At 42.9% G+C, this 27,572-nt stretch overlaps 2 protein-coding genes across 10 annotated transcripts in view; one reads left to right on the forward strand and one right to left on the reverse strand.

Moving 5' to 3' along the window:
* LOC125458254 (protein INSYN2B-like) overlaps nt 1-25,659 on the reverse strand; it is a 71,712-nt gene extending 46,053 nt beyond the window's left edge. For 6 of the 7 annotated variants that reach the window (XM_048543367.2, XM_048543365.2, XM_048543369.1 and 3 more), the window contains exons 1-2: nt 25,070-25,659; nt 18,897-21,015 (exon numbers count right to left, since the gene is read on the reverse strand). In XM_048543367.2, coding sequence (XP_048399324.1) covers nt 18,897-20,119 — 1,223 coding nt within the window. In that variant the 5' untranslated portion in view covers nt 20,120-21,015; nt 25,070-25,659. The remainder of the gene's footprint in view (nt 1-18,896; nt 21,016-25,069) is intronic. The other variant, XM_048543366.2, reaches the window with a different exon arrangement.
* LOC125458253 (dedicator of cytokinesis protein 2-like) overlaps nt 1-27,572 on the forward strand; it is a 604,879-nt gene that overhangs the window by 330,690 nt on the left and 246,617 nt on the right. The window lies entirely within an intron of this gene.

The raw sequence follows: 27,572 nt of genomic DNA on the forward strand, positions 1-27,572 counted from the left end.
TCACAGTTAATATTTCAGGTCCAGTGACCCTCCCTCAGAACAAAGTGGACCCCTCTGAAGAAGGGTCATTCAACTCAAAATGTTAACTTTGATTTCTATCAACTGATGCTGCCCAACTTGCTGAGCTTTTCCCCCAATTTCTGGTTCTGTGTAAGATTAATTTATTCAGTGTGTCAAGTGGTCTTCTGGATTGAACTGTGTTGACGTTCAAACCATAAATGTTAGCTGCACTCTTGTGACTTATTTTTCTCATTGATCAACAGCTCAGACAGCTGTTCAGTTTTTAAGATACAACTGATTGCAATTGATGGCTATCTGTTCCATTATTTCATGGGTTTTAATGCACTCAGCCCTGGAGGCTTTGTTGACACAGTTGTGCAATGAAATTTCATGATGAATGCTTTGTTGAGTCCAAACATTATTAATGAATTCATTTCAGCAGGGATCATTGACAGATATGACAAGAGGATTCTGAGTTTACTTTTGCTGGCAGCTTCATGAACACATCACAGCATTATGTCTTTGAAGATTTTTTGAAAGATTCTTTACTTTTTTGGCTTTCTGAATATTGGATTGGATTAAGATTTTTCTCTCTGAGCAGACGTTTGAATACCAGTGGGTTAGGTTGATAGTTTTCTGAGCTCCTCAGTGGATTAAGGTCATTTCAAGTAGATTTTGACAGTATCATAAGCACTCACAGACATCTCAATATAATGGATGAGTGGTAGCACAGATGGTCCATGAGGAGTGGGTGAAGATGAGAACTGGCTAAGCTCGCAGGTGAACAAAGTGAAACTTCTAGCCTGGCAGCATCAACATTCATCCACTTCAACTTCTACTCAGCCCCATTTAGGGAAACAATGTCTCAACAGCCTTCCCTGCTACCCCATAATGAAAACAGGCAGGAGAGGGGGAAACTTATTCCTCAGCTTCATACACTCCTCATTGCCCATGTGTACTATCATTCATCTCTTCTGATAGGACATTGTATATATCCCAATTTCCATGCATGTAGCATCCACATGGATGAAACTCATTTTTGAGAGGCTAGTGAGCGTTTATACACAGGAGGTGTAAATTTGCATTGGGAAATGGTCTCATCAATGATTCCCGCCTCACTGCCCAAGAGGCATTGCAGCAGTGTCATTGGAGAATGATCAGAGCAGATGCTGGGCCAGTCCTCCAATATCAAGGGGTGGCAGTGGCCCAGTGGTATTATTAGTGCACTATTAATCCAGAAACCCAGGTAATGTCCTGGGGACCTGGGTTCCAATCCTGCCATGGCGGATGGTGGAATTGAAATACAATTGTTTAATAATTAAAAAAAACCACTGGAAGTAAAATCTAATGACGTTTGTAAATACATTGTTGGAGGACAAAAATCATCTGTTCACTAATGTCCTTTAAGGAAGGAAACTGCCAAACTTACCTGATCTGGCCTACGTGTGATTCCAGACTCACAGCAATGTGGTTTTATTCTCAGCTACCCTCTGGGCAATTAGGGATGTGCAATGAATGTTGGCCCAGCTAATGATGCCCATATCCCATGAATAAATAAAAAATCAACTAGCCCCAGTAGTAAAATATGAAGACCTTGGTAGAGGGAAGATATGCAAGAATGGCATCAGAGTTGAGGGACTTTAATTAGAAGAGAAATTAGTGAATCTGGGATTTCTTTATCCTACAGTAGAGAAGAGTTAACGGAAAACATTGCAAGTTATTGTGGGTTTTGATTGAGTAAATGAGTGGAATCTGTTCCACCACCAGAAGGTTCAGGAACAAAAGATACAGATTTAACGTAACTGGCAGGAGAAGCAGAGGGAAAATGAAGACATTTTCTTTGTGCAGAAGCTCCAATGATCTTGGCTGAAATTCTGATGGAAGCAGATTCCATGGTAACTTTCAGAAGGTTATATACTTTCAGAAGTCAAGCATTTGCAGAACAGAACTGGGGGAGTGTGGAAAGTAGATGAGTGGGAGGAATTGAATAGCTCTTTCAAAAAGCTGGCAAAGACACAATGCTTCAAACTGTGCCGTAAAATTCTATGTTTAAAGGGCTGAGATAAATAGGCTACTGCCATCCGTGTCTGAATTAACTCTTGACAATCTGAACCCTGGTGGTGGGACAAATCATTCACTGAATTTGCCAACTGAGACAGGTGAAGATACTTCCTGAGGAAGGCATAGTGTGAAGAAGAACAGGGAGGGCTTCGCTGTCACTCTCTGATCAGCAGTCATCTTTAAAAGCAAATTGTGTGCTTGAAGCTGGCAGTTTTTGGGAGCTTGCTGTGCAAGTGTTCGCTGCCATGATCCAACATTACAGCAGTGACAAACTCCTCAGAGTCAGCTCATGGGTTGTGAAATGTTTCGGAGCTTCGTGAATGACACTGTAAATATGAGGTTGCTTTTCACTGATAATTTGCAGCTTCCGAGAAGTTGAAGCAATTTTCAGGAGCTGCCATTGTGTCTGACAATTAATTAACACACAGCGCTGAACGGACAAAGTTGCTGAGGGGAGCTGTGGTTAATGGTTGCACCACTTCCTCCACTAATTCATCCACCTCACAGCACTGTACATCAGACTCCCGCTTGGTGCCTTCAGTGTAAACCAGTGGCAGAGAAGTAGTCATGGAGATTAAAAGGAAACAAAGCAGTAAGGGGAAACAAAACCAAAGAATGTTAGAGGAGTGCTATTCATCACTGAAGTAAAATGATGTCAGCATTTGAAAAAGAAATGTTCAATGATAAAGTTAGGAGGAGTATAGAAGCAAGAACAGGCCCTGTTCAGGCTTGGAAGCTGTGCTGCCCTTTAATTGGATCATGGCCAACCTAAATTTCCACACCATTTGCCGATTTAGGTGCATATCTGACTCATCCATGCTTACCTAATGAAAATCTATCACTCAAGGTCTTCAAATCCCCAGTCTCCTTTGTGTAAACACGAGCTCACTGCTTTCATTCCTGAAACATTTCCAGCAGTACTTTCAAGATTGTGGGCAATTGTACCTTAGTGTTTCCACCATGTCCATAAGTGACAGCGACTGGATAAGGCGAAGGTGGGAAAACCTGTCAGGATTTTTGGGCAACCAGGCCTCTGACTGGTATTACGACGTGGGACGCAGGGATGCCTCGTGCTAGGTAACTGCTGGGCAACCACAGATTTGCAGCTTCAGAACTCAGCAGTGCCATGGAACAGGTTTTTAGTTGCTGCTGGTACAACATTATCCTCTCCACAAATACCCCCCCAACTGCACTCGCAGACCTCAGTTCTGGGGACCCAGGTTCAAATCCTACCAGGGCAGAGAGTAGAAACGGAATTCAATAAAAATCGGGAAATAAGAGGACCATGAATCCATTGCCGATTGCCAGAAAACCCAACTAATGTCCTTCAGGAAAGTAAACTGCCACCCTCATCTTGTCTCATTGGTATGTGACTACAGGCCCACAACAATGACTAGTTGACATGTAACTGCCCTCTAGGCACTTGGGGGATGGGTATTAAATGCTGGCTTAGCCAGCAAAATCCTTACCCCATGAGTGAATAAATAAAGGTCAGTAATGGGGGTGAGATGTTCTCACAACTTGGCTGTGGAGAGGAGGGCCTGATGCGAAGGTCAGAGGCACAGCCAGAGAGAGTGCTCTGAATAGCTACCTTGGTGCCCCAGATTACTCTGTCAATCGTGGACAGATTAGTGCCAATTGGGGGATTCCTGCCCTCATCTTAACTGACAGCCTGCCCATGCTGGTTAACCAGTCAGGGAGGGTGACACTTTACCAACTCACCTGGGGCTGAAATAATCACAGCCCAGGCAGCTGGGGGTCCTTAAGTAGTCACTCGTTGATCTTCTGAAGGCCTTAAGGGACTGCAGGGAAGGAAGGTGGAGTTTGGGCCTTCCTGTCCAGAATTTAAAACAGGCAGCAGGCAGATTCTGATTCACCACCACACCCTACCCTTCCAGACCCATTGTCTACCTGCAAGGAAATTTCCACCTTATGCCTCCTTGAATCTGATCCCTCCCCAATGAAAAAAAATCATCTACTGAGTTTGCTTAACATTTGAAATATCTAGTGGAATCTCGAAGGTTGAGAGGTAGCTTTATAGTGATTTCTAAAACAATAAGGGACAGAGATAAGGTGGACATCGGATGTCTTTTCCCTAGGGGATTTCAAGACTAGGAGGCATACCTTTCAGGTGATAGGAGAAAGGCTAAAAGCAAAACATGAGAGACAATATTATTTTAAACAGAGAGTGGTTCTATGTCGAATGAACTACCAGAGAGAGTGATGGATGCAGGTACATTTACACATTTGTAAGACATTTAGATAAGTACATGAATAAGAAATGTTTGGAGGGATGTGGGCCAAATGCAGGCAGGTGGGACCAGTTCAGTTTGGGATTGGCATCAACTGGTTAGAGCGCAGGGCCTACTTCTATGTTGTATGACTATGTCCCTATGACCTCTTGAGTCTCTACAATTCTGTGGAACACAAGCCACATTTATGCAACCCATCCTAACAATTTTCTCCCTGTATTATGTATTTGGCAAATATTTTGGCCTATTAAATGAAAGGAAACGTTATTTTTGGACCTAATCCGACTGTTTCTTGATCACAGGGTCTAGTGTAGCTCCTGAGTAAGGAAGTAACTACTGGTGAAATCAGGGAAGATCACAATCAATTTTGCGCGATATTTCATTTGTGTGATCACTTTGTCACCACTTTTACAATTTATATGAATGATAGAGATGGATGAATGAAAGATATGGCCACTATATTTTCTGGTGATACAAAAATAGGTATGAAAATAAGGAGACATAAGAAGGTTACACAGATCGGCTGTGAATATGTGAAAATCTGACAAGTAGTGTATCATGTGAGAAAATGTGAACTTGCCCACTTTGGCAGTTTTTTTTAAAAGAAACCTCTCTAAATTTGCAGAGCTCTGACTTGCAGAGGGATCCAAGTGTCCTGGGGAGTGAATCTCAACACATCAGTGTATAGGCGCAATAAATAATTAGGAAAACTAATCAAATGTCCTTGTTTAGCACAGTGGGTGTTAATTACCAAAGTAAGAAGGTTATACTTCAGCTTTACAAAGCATGGGTGAGCCCACATCGAGTGGACTGTATTGGCCTTATTTAAGGAACAATGTAAACTTGTTCGAAGCAATCCAAAGGAAAGTTTCATCGGGTCCCTACAGTGCAGAGCAGGCCATTTTGCCCATCAAGTCTGCACCAATCCTCCAAACAACATTTACTCCATACCCACCCCCTATCCTATCCCTGGAACCCTGCATTCCCCATGGCTAATCCACCTAACCGACACATCCCTGTCCACTATGGGCAATTTAGAATGGCCAATCCAACTAACCTGCATGTCTTTGGACTGCGGGAGAAAACTGAGCACCTGGAGAAAACCCACACGGATGCGGGAAGAATGTATAAGCTACATATACATTGTTGCATGAAGCTTGCATCAAACCCAGGTCCCCGATGCTGTAAGGAAGCAGTGTTAACCACTGAGCCACCTTGCCACCCACCTAATGTTTTCTTAATTAATATCTGGAAATGAGAGAGATGCCTTATGAGGAAAAACTGGAGCAGGGTAGGCATGTATCTGCTCGAGTTCTGAAGAATAAGAGGTGACATGATTGCAGCCTATACAGTTCTGAGGGGGTTTAACAGTGTCTCTTATGGGAGACTCTAGAACTAAGTCATTGTTTAAAGGTAAGAAGTCACCAATTTAACATGGAGATAAGGAGAATGTTTTTTCTCTTAGAGAGTTGCGAGTCAACAGGTAGTGAAAGGAAAGTCTTTGAATCTCTTAAAGACCGTGGTAGATAGACACTTGATGGGTAAGAATCTAAGGCATTAGTTATCTGGGGTAGGTAAGAATTGAGTCATCAAATCAACCATCATTTTATTGAATGGTGGAGCAATCTCGATGGGCCGAGTGGCCTGCTCCTGCTTCTAATTTATATGTTGATGTTTTATATATATGTATATCTCCACGTCCAGAGTTTGGGTTAGTGAGGATAATGTCACTTCAGAAAATGTGATTTTAATTTTAAACATCAATATTGTTGTGCTAACAGAAGGCAGAATTGATCCAATAAATTGTTCTGAGCTAAAAGCCTGTGTCGCAATCAGTTTGGATGAATTTTTTTCTTGTAGCAAGTGCTTTACATCTGCCAACGAAATGGTTATTTTTATGACACATGCCAGGATGGTATTAAGGCAAAATGCTGGAGTCAGTGATCTAACAGAAACTAATGGAAGCTGAGACTGTTTCACATTCAAGAACTGCGACTGTGTTCTGACCCAGATACTTTGCTGCGAGTTGGTGAATTATTGAAGCTCATGTAGAAAAATTATGTAAAAGGGAAAAAAAAATGAGTGCGGGGAGGGCAAGTGGTGGGGAAGAGTTATAAAATTCATAATGTGCTGGCAATATTATATTATATTGGAAAACTAACAATTTTAAAATTGCCTCTCAGGCCCAGAAGTCCTTACCAACTGATTGACATGACATTCAAGGCCCATTTCACATTAGTACCTGACTAGTTGGACAGCCTTCACTGCACCTGCCTCTGCAAACTGGGCTTGCTGGAGGTCAGAGCTGTAGCTCATTTGCATCACAATATTACAGCAATAAAAAACACTTGCAGAATGCATAATACCTGACTACCAATTCCCTATGCACTCCTAATCAACTGGCCATTAATTAGTGACTAGCTCTCTCATGCCATAATTATTAGAACAAGACAATGATACTAGTACTTTGCTCCTTTTCTCTGATGGCTTTCACAGAAGGAATGGTTTGGTTAGACTCAATGTCACTAACAGTTCTATACCTTTGTTGACACATCTGCTGCTCTGACTCCTTCAGCCAAGACCTCTTTAATCATCTCGTCGCCCAAATTTCAGAATCCCTATCTGACAGCACTGTGGGATTATCTTCATAGATTGCCCAGGTTTGAGAACTACAATGAATACACAACCCAGAAACAGTCCAATCAGCTCAGTTAATCCCTGTGTTTATGCTTCACCAAGTTTCCTCCACCCATTGTGATTTAACTGAGTCAACATTTCTCTCAACTCATTTGCCCTTTGAGTGATTGTCCAAGTTCAAAACAGATAATTTGTTGTAAAAAAAGTTGAGCATTGTTGAAATGTTGCATTTTTCAGGACAGAATCGCAAGAATATCAAATCTCAAAAGGGAGTAACAATTTGATTTTGTAAGGGAAGAGAATGCCAATTGGTCATAATGCTGCCATGGCAAACACACCAGACAATGGCTGTCTCCCACGATTTAATTTAGTTGATCAATAGTTTACACCACTGCCTCACAGCACCAGGTACTTGAGTTCAATTCCAGCCTTGGGTGACTACCTGTGCGGAGCTTGCATGTTTTCAGTGTCTTTGCATTAGTCTCCTCCTGGCTCTTGGGTTTCCTCCCACAGTCCAAAGATGTGCAAGTGAGGTGGATTGGCCATGCTAAATTGTCCATAGTGTCCAGGGATGTGTAGGCTAGGTGGGTTAGCCATGGGAAATGCAGGGTTACAGGGATAGGTCTGGGTGGGATGCTCTTTGGACAGCAGTCTGTTTCAATGGCTGAATGGCCTGCTTCCACACTGTAGGGGATTGTATGATTCCGTTTGTTAAAGACAGACCTCAATGTGTGAATGTATTTCCAGCTTGTATTTAGCTTTCACTTAAATATATCCAAGCTATTCATTTTATCAACCAGTGTCTTGTGCAGTGGGTCTCACTGATCGGATTAAAACAGCCCTTGATTAGATTAAAACTTATTCACTTAACCCTATACTGCTTCTGAGCTGGAGATTCCTGGATGGAGACTTCCTGATATGAACCTGTCCAGGAATCTATAAATGAAGCAGCAAAGGGAATCTTTGTAGAAACCATGCTCATCTTACAATAATAACAGCATTGTGTTCTTGGAGTAAAAGTCCAGCACGTTGACAACTCCTGTTGAAGGCTAGGCGTGTGAGGTGGTTAGCGTGCCAGGTAGGTAAGGTGGGCTGGCAGGCAGGGTCAATAGGGTACTGGATTAATACCATGCCTGGTAAGTAGAGTATTGAGTGAGTGATGATATGTATAGGGTGGGGGAGTTGTTGGCAGTGGAGGGATTAGGTATGTGCTGAGTGGGGTGATGGGGTGTCAGGCTGCCATTTTGGATGGGGTGGGTTGTTAGTGTCAAAACCAGAAGTGGGTGGGGGAGTTGGTGGAATCAGGCCATTAAGAGGGCGGGAGGGAGGGGGAGTTGAGTTGGAATGAAGACCGTTTCTACAGTGTGGAAACAGGCTACTTGGCCTATCAAGTCCATAGCAACACTCCAAAGAGCATCCCAGCCAGACCCATCCACCCCCCCATCCCCACATTTCCCATGGCTAATCTACCTAACCTACACATCCCTGGACACTAGGGAAAATTTACATTGGCCATTCCACCTAGCTTGCACATCTTTGGACAGTGGGAGGAAACCGGAGAATCCGGAGGAAACCCATGCAGACACGGGGAGAATGTGCAAACTCCACACAGTCACCCGAGGGTGGATTGAACCTGGGTTCCTGGCACTGTGAGGCAGTCGTACTAACCACTGAGTCACTATGCCACCCAGGTTGGAAGCATTGGGTCTTGGAAAGTGTCAGGCCATTGGCAGGCTGTTATCCATGGGTGAGTGAGTCAGGGAGGGTTGGATGGGGTTGGCCGTGGGTGGGGAGAAAACATCAGGCCTGCAGTGAGGGATGTTGATCATGGAGGCAAGAGGGGTAGAATGTGGTTTGATTAGGAGGTGGTTGTCCAGCAATGGGGATGCAGGGCAAAGGGGTTTATAAGTAGTGATTCAGATTTTTGATCCCCTGAACTTTCCTGGGTAATTATTAAGCCGGACTAAGTTGGAACCATTTGAAACCATTGGCTATCAATGATCATTTCAGATGGCGTCAGGCAATGTGGAATTGTCTGTTGTAAAATGAAATTTCCTAGGGATTTTCCATGGAGTCACCTGTATTTGGAATTCTGCAGAGTCTTAAGATGCATTTCCAGTCTCCAGTGTTCCAACAACTACCTGGCCATTTCCTGACCATATTCTCACTGTCTATCATACAGCACCCTTTCCCCACCTTAAACGACCTCAGTCAGGTCACTTTTCACCTGTTTTCCTTAAAGATAAAGAATGCTCAGTGAATCTTTATCAGGGACAAGCTACATAGGCTGGTTGTCAGTGCCTTATCCCCCAAGAATTTAATATTTCAAAAATGTCAATTTCTCTTGCCCTCCACTTTTCCCTTCCCTCTAATTATCTACAAGTGTCTTTTAAAAAAAAACAAAGTTGGTTAAGAGTTGATTCTTCCTCCTGCTTTTCAATGTCTCTGGTGGTAGGGCCGTGGGAATCCTGGGCAAAGTAAGGGTGAGGAACAGACTCCATGAAGCTTCCGTTCCTAGCATTTCATTGACTCTATCTACTCCTGTCTGCTCTCCCGGGCGGGTTTAAAAAAAAATCCCAAGGCATGCAAGAGCAAACAGAGAAGTTTCCACAAATCATTATTTATCCCTCAACCAACAAACTGAAAAAAATCAGATCATCTGCCCATTTTACCATCGTTGTTTCTGACTGAGACCTTGCTATACACAAATTCGCCGATGACGTTTTATACATTGGGACTGCATTCCAAAAGAACCTTACTTACAATGAAGTACTTTGCAAAGTCTCGGAAGGCACCACACAAAAGCAAGTTCTGAATTTCTTTTACCTGACGCTGTTTGTATCAGTCTCACGTACTTTTGAAAAGAGGCCTCGGGGTGACTGTGCAACTCTTAGTTTTGATTAGATTAGTGTGTGCATCTGACATTCTAGTTCAGTGAGCTGATTGCTATTAACTAGCAACCATGATCTTCACATTGATGAATTCAGCATGGTGTTGTGCACAGTGCAGGTTCAATTCACAGTAGGAAGTTTTTTTTTAAAAGGGATTTGTTAATAGTTTCTTATTTGCACTATTGAGCACATTGGCCTGTAATGTGAATCTGTCTCAGTAAATTCTCAAGCATGTAACTGATGATACAGTTTAACATATCTGTTGAAGCTCAACTGCTCCTCGCAGCAGAACAGACTATAAACTCCATCCAAAAACCATCTGTTACTTCCAAGAAAAAGCAATGTTTTTTGCCATCATTAAGATAATGCACTTCTTCAAAAATCTTGTATCCACATATGTGGAGACAAATCCTCTGGTCATGTTAGGTAGAGGGCAAGAAAGTGTTGAATGGCGGTGCACAGACATGACCTTATCATGATGACACTGTCATAAATGCCAATGCTCACATTTCTCATGGATACTGCCTGTGTGACTTTGCCTTGCTTTGTGATCACACCTTCCTACCAACATTGCACTTCCTTATTGGTTGGTGGATTCCAATATAGTACGGCAGGTTGGACAGACAGTTTGCGTTGTAAATGTGTACACAGCGGATTATCAGTGGATTACATCAAATAAGGATTGAACGAAATGGGAATGATATTATGTTTCAGGTTCTTTCTAAGATGTAGAAGCACAAGTAGGCCATTCAGCCCATTGAAAGGGCTCTGCTGTTGTATACCATCATGGTTAATCTGATAATCTTCAACTCCACTTTCCTGCCTTTTCACCATAACCCTTGATTCCCCTACTGATTAAAATCAGTCCATCTCAGCCTTGGCCACTCTTAACCCCTCAGCCTTGACAGCTCTCTACAGTAAAGAATTCCATGGAGTTGTTACCCTCAGGCAAGAAATTTACTCACATCTCTGCCTTGAATGGGCAACTCCTTACACTGAGTTTATGCCCTCTGGTCCTAGACTCTCTCACAAAGGGAAACAATCTTTTCACATCAATGTTAAATGGTGTGGCAGTGACCTGGGCTGCTTCAGTTTGAGGAGCACTGCTCATCTTTCTGGTCACACAACAGGAACAGGGAGTCTTCCCTTCAAGATCCTCTTTGGGCAGTTCAGGTATGCCTGGAGCTCGTGATGTGATCTTGAAATGATCCCACCATCTAACTTCAGGAATCACTCTGGTTGTCTATTCGTAAGCTCAAGGAATATTGCTATGGTAAGTGTGATGGTATTCCACCATGCATTGTCCACCATTTTGAGTGGTAGGAAAACACTGCAAGATGGATTTGAGAAGTTTGTGTGAGCTAAAATCAGAAAGGAAGGTAGTAGTTCAGATAAAAGGGAAATCAGATGGTGACAAAGGAGAATGGCATTCAGCATCTTCAGCCTGTCCCACCATTTTCCATTATCATCAACAGAATCCATGCTTCATCTTATTTCTAGTAATAATTCCAAACCAATTGTCTTTTTTGGGAAGGATTGTCCAGCTTCACACCGTGTTATCTCAGATTCTTCAGCATCGACAGTTCCTACTATCTCTGTCTTTTATAGGGTACAGTTTATAAGTTAATGTACAAAACAAATCCTAACTATTCACCTTTCCATAAATCATTAACTTATCTCAAGCCACTTCAGTCCGAAAGCCTTCACTGACGCTGCGATCCAGTTCTCCACTTCCTTACTACAGTAATCAGATCAAACTAAGTTAAAACACAAGCTTTAAAAGGGTTTTGTGATGTTTATTTCTCTTGGAAAGCAATGAGCCTGAGGTGAACTCTGGGCAAGTGGAGAGGTTTTGAGTGAGTTAAAATTGGACCCAAAATGTGTTTACTGGGGAATTGTTCATAAATGCAATGTTTATTGATGCTGGCAGATTTATTAGATTCCCTACGGTGTGGAAACAGGCCCTTTGGCCCAACAAGTCCACACTGCCCCTTGAAGGATCCCACTCAGACCCATCCCCCTATAACCCACACACCCTGAACACTACAGGCAATTTAGCATGGCCGATCCACCCAGCCTGCACATCTTTGGATTGTGGGAGAAAACCGGAGCACCCGGAGGAAACCCACGCAGACACAGGGAGAGTGTGCAAACTCCACACTGACAGTCACCTGAGGCTGGAATTGAGCCCGAGTTCCTGGTGCTATGAGGCTGCAGTGCTAACCACTGAGCCATTGTGCCACCCCAAATTAATATTATATTCTTGCTGATTTTAAGAAAGTGGTGAGAGATTCTATGTTAAAACCTAAAAGAACTTCTGAAGAAGGATCTAGGCCCGAAACAGCAGCTTTTCTGCTCCTATGCTGCTTGGCCTGCTGCATTTATCCAGCTCTACACCTTGTTATTGTCGATGCCGTAAATCAGGAACAAAAACAATGATGCTGGAAAAGCTCAGCAGGTCTGGCAGCATCTGTGGAAGAGTTCTGAGGGTCACTGGACTCGAAACGTTAACTCTGTTTTCTCCTCCACAGATGCTGCCAGGCCTGCTGAGCTTTTCCAGCAACTTTGTTTTTGTTCTTGAGCGATTCTATGTTGTTTTGATCTTGTCTGTTATCTTTCTCAAACCTTGGTGATATTTTTCATGAAGGGTTTTAGGTGTTATCTCTGTCAGGCCTGACATCGCAGAATCCCTACAGTGTGGAAGGAGGGCATTCAATCCATTGAGTACACACCAAGCTGCTGAAGAGCATCCCACCCAAACCCAGCCCCCTACTCTCTTCCTGTAACCCTCCATGTCCCACATGTCCAAAACACCTAGCATGCACGTCCCTGAATACTACGGGCAGTTTAGCATGGCTAATCCACCAAACTTGCACATCTTTGGACTGCGGAAGGAAACCAGAGCACCTGGAGGAAACGCGGGGAGAAGGTTCATAATCCACACAGAGCCCAAAGCTAGAGTCCCTGGTGCTGTGAGGCAGCAGTGGTAGCCACTGAGCCACTGCACCACCCCAAGGAGGAAGAGTTCACCAGCATAAAATACAACAGTTGTGCTTTACTTTGCATTCCCATTTTCAAAATGTGATGATGAGAAATTAAGAATGAATACCGGATGTGCAGCCTAGATATCTATTTTGGACCAGAGTGTTATCCAGAATGGAACAGAGTCTTAGACATCTACAAGCTTCCAGTGCATGCTAAGGCAGTTCAAAAATGTTGCCGGGCTATGGAGTAAGAGCTGTGGACTGGGTGTAATTGGATAGACTTATCAATGAGCAGGCAGGGACATAAAGGGCTGAACAACCTCTCTTTGTGCTGATTTTAATTGGGATTAATGGGCAATTTTTTTCACGCAGAGGGTGGTGTGTGAATTGAATGAGCTGCCAGAGAAAGTGGTGGAGACTGATACAATTTAAAAGGCATCTGGATTGGTACACAAACAGAAAGGATTATGGGCCAAAAGATATGGGCCAAATGATGGCAGATGTGACTAGGTTAATGTGGGATACTTGGTTGGCATGGACGTGTTGGAGCAAAGGGTCTGTTTCTGTGCTGTACATCTCTATGATTCTAATTAGTTTCAATGTCACTTACAAATATCGCTACCGGCTTCAGGGAGCCTGGGGTACACAAGGACTAGGCAACATTGGTTCAAATCAGTAATTATTAATAATAAGACCCAGCCCAGATGGAAGTTCCTATGCAACAGCGGAATACAATGTTCCGAGAGAATCCTTACCAAGGTATGAAAAGTTAATTCTGGGATAACAAAATAAATTGTCCAATTGCATTTGCAATAACACTTTTTTTGTTCTGGAATGTGGGGCATCAGTTTGCCCAAGACTGGTGTAAAAGGGATAGGTTTTGTTTGATAAATCACAGGTAGGACTTAGACATTTAATGGTAGGCCCCTGGATAATGTTGTTGAACTGAGATACCTAGGGGTTCAGGTACACAATTCTTCAACAGTTACGTTGCAGGTGCACAGTAAGTGGTTAAGGCATTCAGCACGTTTGCATTCATTGTTCAGACCTTTGCGCATTGGAGTTGGGTGTTGTGTTGAGGTTGTACAGGACGTTGATGAAATCACTTGTGGAGTACTGTGTACAGTTCTGAATGCCCTCCTATAGGGTGGATATTATTAAGTTGGAGAGGATTCTGAAAAGCTTTACCAAGATGAGTGGTGTTCCACAGGGCTCTGTCCTTGGGCCTCTACTGTTTGTAATTTTTATTAATGACTTGGATGAGGGGATTGAAAGATGGGTCAGCACGTTTGCAGACGACACAAAGGTTGGAGGTGTCATTGACAGTATAGAGAGCTGTTGTAGGCTGCAGTGGGACATTGACAGGATGCAGAGACGGGCTGAGAGGTGGCAGATGGAGTTCAACCTGGATAAATGCGAGGTGATGCATTTTGGAAGGTCGAATTTGAAAGCTGAGTACAGGATTAAGGATAGGATTCTTGGCAGTGTGGAGGAACAGAGGGATCTTGGTGTGCAGATACATAGATCCCTTTAAAATGGCCACCCAAGAGGACAGGGTTGTTAAGAAAGCATATGGTGTTTTGGCTTTCATTAACAGGGGGATTGAGTTTGAGTCATGAGATCTTGTTGCAGCTCCATAAAACTTTGGTTAGACCGCACTTCGAATACTGCGTCCAGTTCTGGTCACCCTATTATCGGAAAGATATGGATGCTTTGGAGAGGGTTCAGAGGAGGTTTACCATGATGCTGCCTGGACTGGAGGGCTTTTCTTATGAAGAGAGGTTGACTGAGCTTGGACTTTTTCCATTGGAGAAAAGGAGGAGGAGTGGGGACCTAATTGAGGTACACAAGATAATGAGAGGCATAGATAGAGTTGATAGCCAGAGACTATTTCCCAGGGCAGAAAAGGCTAACACGAGGGGTCATAGTTTTAAGCTGGTTGGAGGAAAGTATAGAGCGGATGTCAGAGGTGGGTTCTTTACACAGAGAGTTATGAGAGCATGGAATGCGTTGCCAGCAGCAGTTGTGGAAGCAAGGTCATTGGGGTCATTTAAGAGACTACTAGACATGCATATGGTCACAAATTTGAGGGTGCATACATGAGGATCAATGGTCGGCACAACATCGTGGGCTGAAGGGCCTGTTCTGTGCTGTACTGTTCTATGTTCTATGTTCTATGTTCTAAGACGACATACAGAAACATGGTAGAGTGAGTCTTCATGAGAACTTTCTTGCATCAGTGCAATGTGATCTGACATCACAATGACATCGCTGATGATGCAACCCAGCTATTGAGGTAATCCATACGCAACACTATTGCTTCAAGAAGGGGCAAAAAGAAAAGATCAAGCAATAGATCCTGTTAAATTTGTGATCAGAGATAATGGGAACTGCAGATGCTGGAGAATCCAAGATAACAAAGTGTGAAGCTGGATGAACACAGCAGGCCAAGCAGCATCTCCGGAGCACAAAAGCTGACATTTCGGGCCGAGACCCTTCGTTGGAGATCCTGTTAAATTGTCTTGTCAAAACACATGCACGAACTGTTGGTAACCTGTTATGGGTATTTTCCTTCCACAAAGTTATATTAGTCATCCTGCTTATGACTAATAAGATTTTGAATTGAAGCTTCTGGTATATGGCGTGCTAAACACTCGGAAGGGTTTCTGTGGAATCCTTAGGAGTCACACGGGCTGAGGGTAATCTTCAATGCCTTGATTCCCAGTGCCATCAAACTCTACTACAAAGACACAGGCAAGAGTAGTAACAGTATCAAGTGTTCATCATCAGCTTCAGGAGACATAGAATCCCTGCTCAGGCAAATATTTGTCATTCCTTTATTGTGGCTAGATCAAAATTCAGGAACTTCCTGCCTAACAGCATTGTGGAAGCTCGTTGAACTCCATGGAGTGCTGCAGTCCCAAAAGTCTCATAATCACATTGAGTTTATTGCCAACGTCTGTCTTGAAAGTGTTACACTTATCGAGAACACATCACTTTTCTTTCCATGAAGTGTCAAGAACAGACATAGCCCTAGTGAGGAAACTAGGACAAAAAAGGTTTGCATAATCACTATATAATTTGACTGTACCATCTTATTCCTAGCTTTGCTTTCATATGATTCACAAAGTTTTGTCAAATGCTTCTTTGTAGACAATGAAATTGTTAGAGAGAAGAAGGTTGAGAGGTGACTTAATTGAAACATATAAAATAATCAGAGGGTTAGATAGGGTGGATAGGGAGAGGCTTTTTTCCTACAATGGTGACGGCGAGCACAAGGGGGCATAGCTTTAAATTGGGGGGTGAAAGATATAGGACAGATGTCAGAGGTAGTTTCTTTACACAGAGAGTAGTAAGGGAATGGAACGCTTTACCTGCAACGGTAGTAGATTCGCCAACTTTAGGTACATTTAAGTCATCATTGGACAAGCAATATATGGAATAGTGTAGGTTAGATGGGCTTCAGATCGGTATGACACAACATCGGCACAACATCGAGGGCCGAAGGGCCTGTACTGTGCTGTAATGTTCTATGTTCTCAGTAGCAAATCTTAACTTTTTATAACAGGGTAAAATGTGCGATTCCGGGTTTCATGTTTGATTAAGTGAATGGAAATTAAAGAGTCCTGGAAAGAGCTGTTTCGTGCTTACAGCCAGTCTTTTACCATTGCATTGAATCGCAGACTACCCTCTTAACCCTGATGGTGGCCCTAGCCCACGAGGAGATGATCTTTTCGGTACATTGCAACCAATCAGTAAGCATATGTCATATGAGAAGAGATTAGTTCGACTGGGCTTGTATTCACTGAAGTGTCAAAGAATGAGAGAGGAGCTCATTAAAACAAAATCCTGACAGAGCTGGACAGACTGGATGTGGGAACGATGTCTGCCCTAACCGTGTGGTCCAGAACAAGATGTCGTGTTCTTGGGATGTGGCTTTGGTCATTTTGACATTTCATCACTCAGGATGGTGAATCTGTGGAATTCTCCATCACATAAGGTTGTGCAGGTCAAGTCACTGAAGACATTTAAGAAAGAAGGAAATTGATTTATAGACTGCAAAAGAAGACAGAGTGGGCATTGGTTTTGAGATAGAAGATCAGACATAATTGTAGTGAATGATAGGACACGCTAGATGGACTGAATAGCCTATTTTTGTTTCTATTTTCCTATATCTATAATGTACAGACAAATAAACAAGAGGGGTCCATCTGCAGTTCTAAACAATTATATTTCACCAAGAGGAGAGTTCCTGAGGTTTCTACATGTGAGAGTTCAAATACAAATTCCTGAGTGTACCCAAAGTACTACTGCAAGGCTGATATTTGCCATTTTCCTAAGGCAATGGGGTTAACCAATAAGTTAAATACAATAGGTAGAACAGGCACAAAAGCAGCAGAAATACCAGCTTTGCCAGAACAAATGACACTGAATATTTGGGTGAAAAATGCATTACTCCCTGAACATCAAACTTTTAGAATGATGCAGGTATGTTACTGGGTGCAGTCAATGTTCCAATACATAAGGAAGAAGTGTTGTACACTTCATCTGAGTTGCATGTGGACATTCTGCATTGAAACCTATGACTGAATTGTTGTTTACCACTTTACCTTTTGCTTACCGATCAAGCTCCATGTTAGGCAAAAAAAGAACGTAGAGGCATTTGGAAAGGTGAAAAAAGATGATGATACCAAAACTGAAGTGTTACACATATCGACAAATGAATGAATGGGCTTGAGCTATTTTCTTGAAAAGAAAAGAAAACAGACGGGTCATCTCACAGTGGTTTCAAAGCGATGTGGATGTAAAGAAGATATTGTATGGGGATCCATAGATAGGGAATGTAAAAACAAAAAATCATGAGTCAACTTGGTGAGGGACTCGGAAGAAACACCTTAATGTTGAATTGTTAGAATGCAGATTTTGCTAAAATGTCTTGCTTGGAGAGGATAAGACAAATTGACTAATTACTTCTGAGTGGAGGTTAGATAAATGAGGAAGAAAGGAATAGAAGGTTGTGATAATTCTTTCAGGAGATGTGAACTTTCCTGGCAAGGTCAGAATTTGTTGCAGATACCTACCTAATTGTCCTCAAACTGAGCGGCTTGTTTGGTGGAGAGGGGGATTTAATGCAAGTCACTGTGGCAAGCAACATGGTAGCCATTGAACTGTGGTGGAGGCCACTCAGCAGGGGGAAACACTTTTGCATTTAAATTGAAGGCAGAAGCAGACTGACACACGAAACTCACTTACTCAAGGTAGGATATCAACTAGGTTCAATAATGAGTCAGTTGGTACCAATTATCGTGGAGCTTTCACTGAATTTAGCTGCAACTCAGCATTGAAGTATGCATCATGTGGCTTTTCCATGCCCCCTGAAGGTCCATCTGATGGATTTGCCAGGGCTTCCCAAATGTCAGGCATTCAGTGCCCAATTGAAGGCATTAGCAAGGGCTGGGGGGGGTGGGGGGGGGGGCGCGTTGAAAGTTGTAGCCCTATCACTAGCACCAAACCCCCAACCTTTCTCCAGCTGACCTCCACACAATCTCATTCAGGAAACTCAGGGGTCCTATGACAATCCCTGGTCAAGTGCCTGGAGCATCACCGACAGCAACCATCCAAAACAGGGTGCTGCTGCCAGTGATGTACAAGGGACAGTCCTGTGCAGCGTCATCAGAATGATCCCAAGGCTCAGAGTGTTAACTTAGGATGGCTAATCACATAATAAACTTGGCTCGTACTCCCTTAAATAAAGGCAAGTAACCACAGTGGGAGGACTGAGAGAGTGGTGAGTAATTGGAGTTGGGGGGACTGGGCAAGTGGTGAGTAATTGGAGTTGGAAAGGGGTGGGGAAATTGATTGACTGACAGAAAAATGCCTTCCTGTTTGTTCCCTTCTCTGTTCAAGGATGGTCAGCATCAAATCCAAAACCCATCAGGTTGGAAGTGGGGAGACTTTTTTGTTGTTGGGATTGTCCTGCTCTGCTAAATGTTGGAAGTCTTTGACAATGAATACATGGACGCTAATGCTATAGAACAATTAAACAAACAAGCAATAAAAATCCATCGTACCCTTCATTGAGTGCTTTGGTTTTCTCCATGTCCTGAATTACATTCAAAAGGACTTTAATTTTGTGTTCATTTGACTGTAAGGTATCCTCAATGATCTGCATTCTGCCTTGGAGATCACACAAGTCCCTCTGTGTCAGATGGATTTGATTAATTTCCTTAATCCTTTTGCTCGTTTGAGATTTTATTTCCATGTTACAGGAAGCTGTGTGACTGCGAATGGATTTTGAAGAGCTTTCAGTGCCCAAGAGACCTGCCTTGACTTCACTTAGTGAGCACTTTGGAGATTTTGAAACCTCCTCGCCAACTCGCTTGGTGTACCCGACACAGTCAGTAGGAAGCTCTGAATATTCTAGCCAAACTTCCTTCCGGCAGCCACATCTGTCCATTGGCTCACTGGCAGTCGAATGCCATCTGGATGCAAGTTCAAGTTTGTGCACAGCATAACAGTTTGCATGAGCATGACTTGCATGCTGGGTATTCTCAGTTGGGGAGGCACTCACTTTAGAATGGGGGTGGTCAGAGTCCAATAGATCAACTGGTACCCCGGAGCTCTCCGCGGCCGTGGACGTAGCTGGGCTAGCATGGTACAAGTCTGCTGCTTCCTGCGCTGTGTCTTGGAGGTTAGGATCAGATGCTTGTGGCAAAGGCTTCCTCTTGACCGAGCTGTAGACACTCGATTGAAGCGAAGCACTTGGGGCTCTCTCAGTTCCTTTCTCTTGAGCCTGGTCTGACTCAGTTGGTTGAGACTGTGTGGCAGTATCCATGGTTTCCAGAGCCATGCCACTCTTAGAGTGAGTTACCCTGGTAGCTTTTACTGAATCCATTGAGAGTGACCCCTTGGTCAGCCTCGTGGTGGTCTTCAGTTTCCCCTTGAACTTTGGAAGATGCTTTCTCAGACTTGGTGACGTCTGAATAGCAATGCTTTTGAGGACACCCTGGGGCTTTGTAATCACTAGTGAGCAATTGGCTAGTCCTCGAGACCTGGAGATTTGCGCTTTCCCTTTAAGTGTGGGCTTCCCTTCAGTCCTTTCTCTCATGTTGGATGTACATTCCTCTTTGAAGTGCACTTGCTGAACTTTACTCTTGCGTTGTTGGACCTGCCCAGCAAGATCAGCAGGGTCTTGTCCTTCTTGTTTGACTGCAAGTGAACGCTCCTTTGAGTTCTGCACCGGACCACTGTTACATCTCAAAGGTTCCAGATAATTATTTTCCTTACGACCCATCGCACTGCTCACCGAAAAGGGAAATGGTGGTGATCAAGCATCGAGCGAAAGGTGATGGGTTGCAGGAGGAACTATTTTCCCCCTGCCACGTTTGACATATCAATGAAACCCAGGCTGAAATCAAGCCTCAAGATCAATGGCAATCTCCTGTTTCCCTTCTTATGGTTGTCCGTTACACATGGTAAACCAAAGGAGTGACAATTGCAGAATATACACTCTTCCTTTACCTACAACATCAGCTTTGCTTATATTGAAGATGAGTGAACTGGCAAACAGAAAGAAGGGTCAGAAATAAAAGCATCTTATCAAAAGTTGAAAGTACACATCAGAAAGCAGATGTGAAGACCTTAATGCCCAGTCATTTAGTAGTGAATACACTTTGGAGGCTTGACAACTCCACACAGTCCGCATTGTAAAGTGGCACACATGCTATTTCGAGGCTTATGAGCGTCTCATTGCGTAACTACAGGCAGGAAATGGCACAGTCCAACCACAAATGAGAATGGCAAATTCAGAATACTAGGTTTTTGGGATACGTCGGTCAGCATAAATAAACTGCAACAGAACCACTGCCCAGGGTGACAACCTCTTTCCTGTGGTGATTCGTTTGAACTGGCCCCTTTGGGTGCAATTTCCATCACAAAGTATCTTCTCCCATTCAGCAAACATAACCCACTCAAATCCTGGCCAGAGAGACAGCTGTCTAATAAAATGGCGACCTGGTCATCATGAGATGTTTATCAGAATTAGGCCCATTGAATCCTGCTGAGTTCCAGGAGGAGGAGCTTGCAGATACACGTTTCATTGGCTTTGAAATTGGGCCATAGGCCCTAATAAACCCACCAGGTCACTTGAGAACACATTGAAGAGTTGACAATGGAAAGGCATACTTGTTTCTGGTAAGAAGATACAAAAAGAAAATTGTTTAGTATTTCACTCAGGCCAAACATTTCAATTCGGGCAAACACTGAGATGCTTTTTAAATCCAAAATTCTATCTATGCTATTGTCCTGGGATCTGCCTCATTTGACCCAGAAACATGGTCAAAAGGAAGACCGTGAGTAGGTTATCTGTCAAATTCCCTGAAGAAAAATCAATCCCTCTCAATTATCCGGACCGTTGAAAATCCATTTAATATTCCATGATGTATTTCCATGCACCAGATTCTGCTGCCCTCCTGAACTACCTTTTTCACACCCTCTGTGCAAATTATTAAAACCTTAACTGCCAGTTGACTTAATCATATATAAAGTGGTACTTGTAATTCTGGGATCCATATTCAGTTAGTGAGAACTTCCTAATTCCATTATTTTAGGACCATCAATAAACTTCACTGTTTGCATTAGGTTAACCTTTAGCAATTGTATAAATATTTGTCCACAGCACCCTCTAAAGGCTTGGTTGGTAAAGATTTTGTCTTACTGCCTACAAGCTCCTAGGTTTAATATCTGCCCTTTACTGAATTAGTCAACCTCAGCTGAGCTATTACAGATTGACTGAGAGTCCCAGAGGAGCTGATTAACAAGGAAATTCTTGATCTTTGTCACTATGTGTTTACTTGTGCGCATGTCTCTGACCTTGGATTAGGTTTGAGATTGGATTCAGTTGTGATGCCTCCATAAGTGCAAAAGCCAATTGACAATAGGCACTTGACAAAGGAGACAATGTGTTGTAGTTATGACATTCCAATGAGGGTTGAGTCCATGTGTGATCCCAGTTCAAAAAAAAGAGGAATAAATATGCTGACAGCTTTGAAACAAATTTCAGTTAAATACTATAAGCAAAGAGATGGAGAGGAATTAATATTAAATTCATCACCATCATCCATCACCTACTTTTATTTAACTGATGAATTTAAGTAGAGATAGAAAGAAAAAAGTGTATGAATGCATAAGTTTCAATGGCTCCAGACATCCTAAAATGTTTAACTGAAGTATTTTTTATCTAGTCACAGTTGCAATATAGAAAAATGATTGCCTAGTTTTTAAGATTCAAGTGCTAGGGAGCCCAACAGTGTATTACACAGGTCACTACAGATTAAAGTGAGAAGAGCCACAGTCCTAAAGGACCATGAGTAGAAAAAAGAGAGAGAGATGACTAGTGGTGAGCTTAACCCGAGGCTGAGGTGAGGTTGAGAAGGGAGGGCCTTCTAGTGATCTCAGTCAGTGTGGGAATCGAACCTGCACGACCTGTTTCACAATGTTAATGGACATCCCCGCACCCCAAGATATCCTGAAGTCTTCAGGACTATTTATTGACCAACACAAGAAGAAAGTCAAGTGGCCACTCGAGACAATTGATTTTCAATTTCCTTTTCTAAGAACACTTTTTCAGCTTTTAGTTTTAACTGGGCTATTTGCCCGGGAAGAGGGTGACCACAGCCAGAGGCCCTGAAGGCTAAAAATCCAGGAACACATCCAGTCAGAATCGGCAACCCTGTTACACAATAAGTAATAACTGACACGAGTCCATGCCCCATTCACTCATGTGTCTCTGTTTTGCATGTGATCAGTACACCATTTTCAAGGCTACAAATCTTGAAAAATGACCTGACATCAACACTAAGCTTGTGGTCCTGTTATCAGTTATTCAGACATAACATGCTGTACACCAGGCCCGTTCTACAGAAGTAGACTATAATCACTGTGAACATACAGTTAGCCAGTGAAGTGTTAGCTTTTATTCAAAGGGTGCTGTAGCAGTTTGCCTAATTAGGAGAGCAGAGGGAACAGCTGTAAGGAAAGAAATTTATCAAATACTCAACCTTTTTATAGAGAATGTTGCTGACAATGTACTGAATTCACACAGTATATCACTGGTGCACTGAGAAAGGCATGGCATGCTCAATCCATAAAGTTAATGCATTCTCAATGCACAAAGTGAATTAAAAAAAAACTAGATTGTGTGCACAATTCCTGATCAGCGTTGAGTGAGCACTCAGGCTGGGAGACCGGTGGGGAGGGGTGAGTGGGGAATGGTGGTGGGGGAATGGTGGTGGGGAGGTCGAAATCTCTAATGTAGGCCCCTGTGCCTGATCATTATCCAGGGTACAGCGCTGCATCACAAAAGTGTGGCAGTGCAGATGAGGCCATTGGGCCCATCATGTCTGAAGCAGCTCGCTACATCAGCGTCATTGCTCAGCATTGATCTTCTGCTTTTACCATACACCTGTGAATAATGGATGATTGTTTCTATCCAGGTAATGACCTCTTGAACATTGGGATAAAGATAGGAACAGACTGAGTTGTTACTATGGCTCATTGTGTGGGCTTAGGTGTACAGGCGGAGTAATGGATGAAGGATACCTGGTCAGACTGAAACCTTGCCCAAGCAAACGTTGGTACCAAAGGGGAGAAGTGAGTTTAAAAAAAAAAGATTGTGGCCATATATTTAGAAATGAAATAATGTGGTTGCTTGGAATGTAACAGCATCTTTACAAACCAGCATATTCCTGCTCATAATGTCACTGAAAATTGCCAGTTTAAAAGGTGAAATGTTGTAATGTATTCTTAAATGTTACTAGTAGACATCAGCCAGAGGTCTGCTGGAAGTGGGTCAGCTCTGGAGAGGAAGATTACCAGATTAAAAAGATTATACAGGGATGAGGAAGGCAATACCAGTTTCAAATCCCACTCATCCTACATTCCTCCCCTTGCTGTGCCATTTCTCCACAACCACATCCATTTGCTTCTCGAATGACTTTAGGTTTTGCAACATCATGACTGTATTCAGTGGAGGAAAGAGAGGGGCTTGATGGGGGGAGGTGTTAGTTCTATTTGCTGACCACTCTTAAATCTTAAGAGTGACAGTCTTGGCATGTCCCATATCAATTCCTTCCTTAAATCTCATTCTAGCAGGGATTATGAAAGGGAGGAGTATTTTAGCCCAGAGATAGTAGGAACTGCAGATGCTGGCAAATCTGAGATAACAAGGTGTTGAGCTGGATGAAGGGTCTAGGTCCAAAACATCTGCTTTTCTGCTCCTAAGATGCTGCTTCGCCTGCTGTGTTCATTCAGCTCTACACCTTGTTATCTTGGTATCTTTACCCATTCCACTTCCTCTCACTTTAATATTTTTCTCCAACCTTTGACAAAATTGTAACAACTTAGGAAGAAGTGGAATGGGTTGAGTGAAGTCCTGGGGAAATTTTGCATTGCTACAGTCAAATACATTTACTCCCTTTCACCTGCAGCATGAAAGAAAAAGTTAAACTGTATGCAATGTTAAGTTGTCCCCTGTTAATGCCCACCGGGTCTGTCTTCCCAGTCCAAGTGACTGTGCAAAAAAGGGAAGAAAACAGTAAAAAGTGGCCAATGAGCCATGCTGGTCTGACTTGTGTTGTCTATGCCAAATTAGGGCACCAGCACAGCCTGTATATTCATCTCCAACTATTACCATTTTGTTTCACTGTGTTATTTTTCAATCAATATCCAACATCTCTATCACTTGATGCTTCTTGGGTCACCATCCACTCTCCCCACTACACGACCCACCACCCCCCAAAACCCTTGCTCCTCACTCTATCAACTTCCTTAAGCATTTCCTGAAACTAGGCGCTGATGACAGAAGTGCGGGTTGCCCAAATTTCATCCCCCAGTGTCCAGGGGAGACTGAGCAGAGACGTCATGGTTCTCAACAACCTTGACCAGGTCAAACCTCATGTCAAATACCAGAGTAATTCGGCAGATGTAGAGCAGGAAAACAGGCATGACAATCCGAGTAATTAACATGCAGACCCTCTCTGAAAACGTACTTGCCACTTCATAGCTCATTAAAGCTATGGGTTTGACACTGATTTGGGATGCTGGTTCGGCGTCGCCATACGGAGGTGAAAGTATGTCGCAGAACTGCTCAGAGGCATTTAACAAGTTGCCCACTTTTAAACGTCAAATGCCTTCTGATCATGCTGCAAGTTCTATGGGTTAATAGTTTTAATGAACGACTCCTTACCTACCAAGTTCCTCATGCTGTTCAATATCCGTAACGTACGCTGAACATGGAAATCCATTTTCAACTCCTGGCACGAAGTTCACAGCAGGATGGAACCAGCAGAAATCTTTGGCAAGACTAATCCCTCAGCTAGCCCCGTTCCCCCCTCCATCTCCTGTCTCCTCGGAGTAATCCAATCAGTTTATAACACCCTGTCTTGGTGAAGCTCTGAGGTGAAAGGCTTGGCGGAGATTTCTTCAGTGACACTGTGCTGTGCTAGCCATATATAGTATATTTACAATCTGAGCTGCAGCACTGCTCGCAAATAAAAGAGGCAAACCTCACAGTGCTGTCGCTGTTTCTCTGTCTCTCTGTGTATCTCTCTCTCCCTCCCTTTCCTACACATTCCACGTGAGAACTACCTATACCGCGCTCAAATCGGAGATGTTCTGGGTTAGGAGTAGAGGTGGGATTTGGGTAAATAATAACCGGCGTGTCAATCACTTCAGTCTCCCCAAATCTAGTCCAGGCTCTGGATGATTCGGTCTTTGGCAATTGCTGTTCCTCCAACCATAATTCTCAAGCTGTTCCATAGTCTGACTATCAGTGCAATCTGTTCTCTCCTGTGCCTCGTTAAAAGGGCAATGGAACTGCGCTTCTGGTTTTGTTAATTTAATTGTTACTTCTTAGATTCCGGTTTACCTGTTACATCATTATCATTGTTCACAAATGAGTCACCCTGGACAAATCTATCATCAAACATTTTGTATTATAAGAATAGAAGAAAGCACCACTTGAGTAGCGCATTATCCACCACTGACTTTAACTGCATTTTCTAAGCCTGTGACCTCCAACCATAAGGAGCTGGAGGGATAAGGACAGCAGATATATGGAAGCACCCATCAATCACCCATAAATCATGCTGGGATGCAGGCTGGGCCAGCATTTCAAACCCATCCCCAGCTGTTGAGGGTTCACCACATTGTTGCGGGTCTGGAGTCACATGTAGGTCAGATCAGATAAGGATGGCAGTTTCCTTCCTTGAAAGACACAAGTGAACCAAACAATTTTTTTACCAACAATTGGCAATGGTTTCATAGACATAATTAGGCTCTTAATTCCAGTTTTTAAAAGAAAACTGAATTCAAATTCCACCATCTGCCATGGCAAGATTCAAACTAGACTGTACTGCTCATTATGTGCATTTGTTGAGATATCCACCTTTGAAGGACATGTTTCATTGTCATGCACAATGCTTGGCTGTCTTAGATGCATGTAAGGGGATTGAGGGACATTACGCCTATATAGATCATTGCAAGGTGGTTTGTTAGACGGGTCATATCTATGGCGTGATTCATCTTCTCAAGCAATGTGAAATGGCAGCATATATGCATCATTTATTGACCTCCTCAAAAATGATGGCCCAAGCAGATTAATCAGTGTCACATCGAGTCAACACCAATTGTCCAAAGAGCATCCCACCCAGATCCACGCCCCAACCTTATCCCTGTAATCTTGCATTTCCAATGGCTAATCCAGCTAGGCTACACATCGCCGGATACACTGGGTAATTTAGCATGGTCAGCCCACTTAACCTGCACATCTTTGGATGGTGGGAAGAAACTAGGGCATCCAGAGGAAACTCGGGTAGACTGCTTTTGTTTTAGAGATGCTTTGCTGGTTCTTAAAACCTGATCAATTTTCTGACCTACTTCTAATCTTTGCAGTTTTTGCAGTGTTTCTTTCAATATGATACAAACCTTAAATTCCTTTATTTATCTCTGGATGATGCACCCTTCTCAAACAGCTGTTCTTCCTCACTGGGAAAAATCTTTGGGAACAGTTATCAAATATCTTTGCTCTACAGTCCTGTCTTTTAATCCATTGAACTTTGGTCACTTCTGCCTTCAAATCCTTATAGGTAGCTTTACTTAGGTTAAAACCTTCATCTTAGACTCAAAGTTCTCCTCTTCAAGTTGAACTTGGAACTCTATCATTGTATTATTGACATCATGCAGAGGCTGCCTAACCATGAGGATATTGACTAATCATTTTTCACTGCATGTTACCAGCACTAGAATAGTCCAATCCTCAGCTGGCTGCAATATTGTGGATTCTGTGAATCTGAAAACAAAAGTGCTGGAGAAACTCAATAGGTTTGGCAACATCTGTAGAGAAAAGCAGAGTTAACATTTCAAATCTAATACGAGCCTTCTTCAGAACTCTGAAGAAGTTGTTCTGAATGCACTCTACTTACTCATCTTCAAGTCTACCTTTGCCAATCTGACTTGCTCAGTCAATTTATAAATTAAAGCCAATCATTATTACTCCCCTACTGTGCATCCATACATCCTACAAACTCTCTCCTTCTGCATAACTGTTAAGGGACTCTAGAATATTCCCACAAGTAACCTCTTAGTTTCTCTACTTTCAACCTATACCCAATACAACTACATCTTTTTCTTTTGAGCTAAGGATAATCTCTCACTACTGTACTAGTGGCATCATTTTCCAACAGATATTT

Source organism: Stegostoma tigrinum, chromosome 13 (assembly GCF_030684315.1).
Source record: "Stegostoma tigrinum isolate sSteTig4 chromosome 13, sSteTig4.hap1, whole genome shotgun sequence".
Classification (NCBI taxonomy): Eukaryota; Metazoa; Chordata; class Chondrichthyes; order Orectolobiformes; family Stegostomatidae; genus Stegostoma; species Stegostoma tigrinum.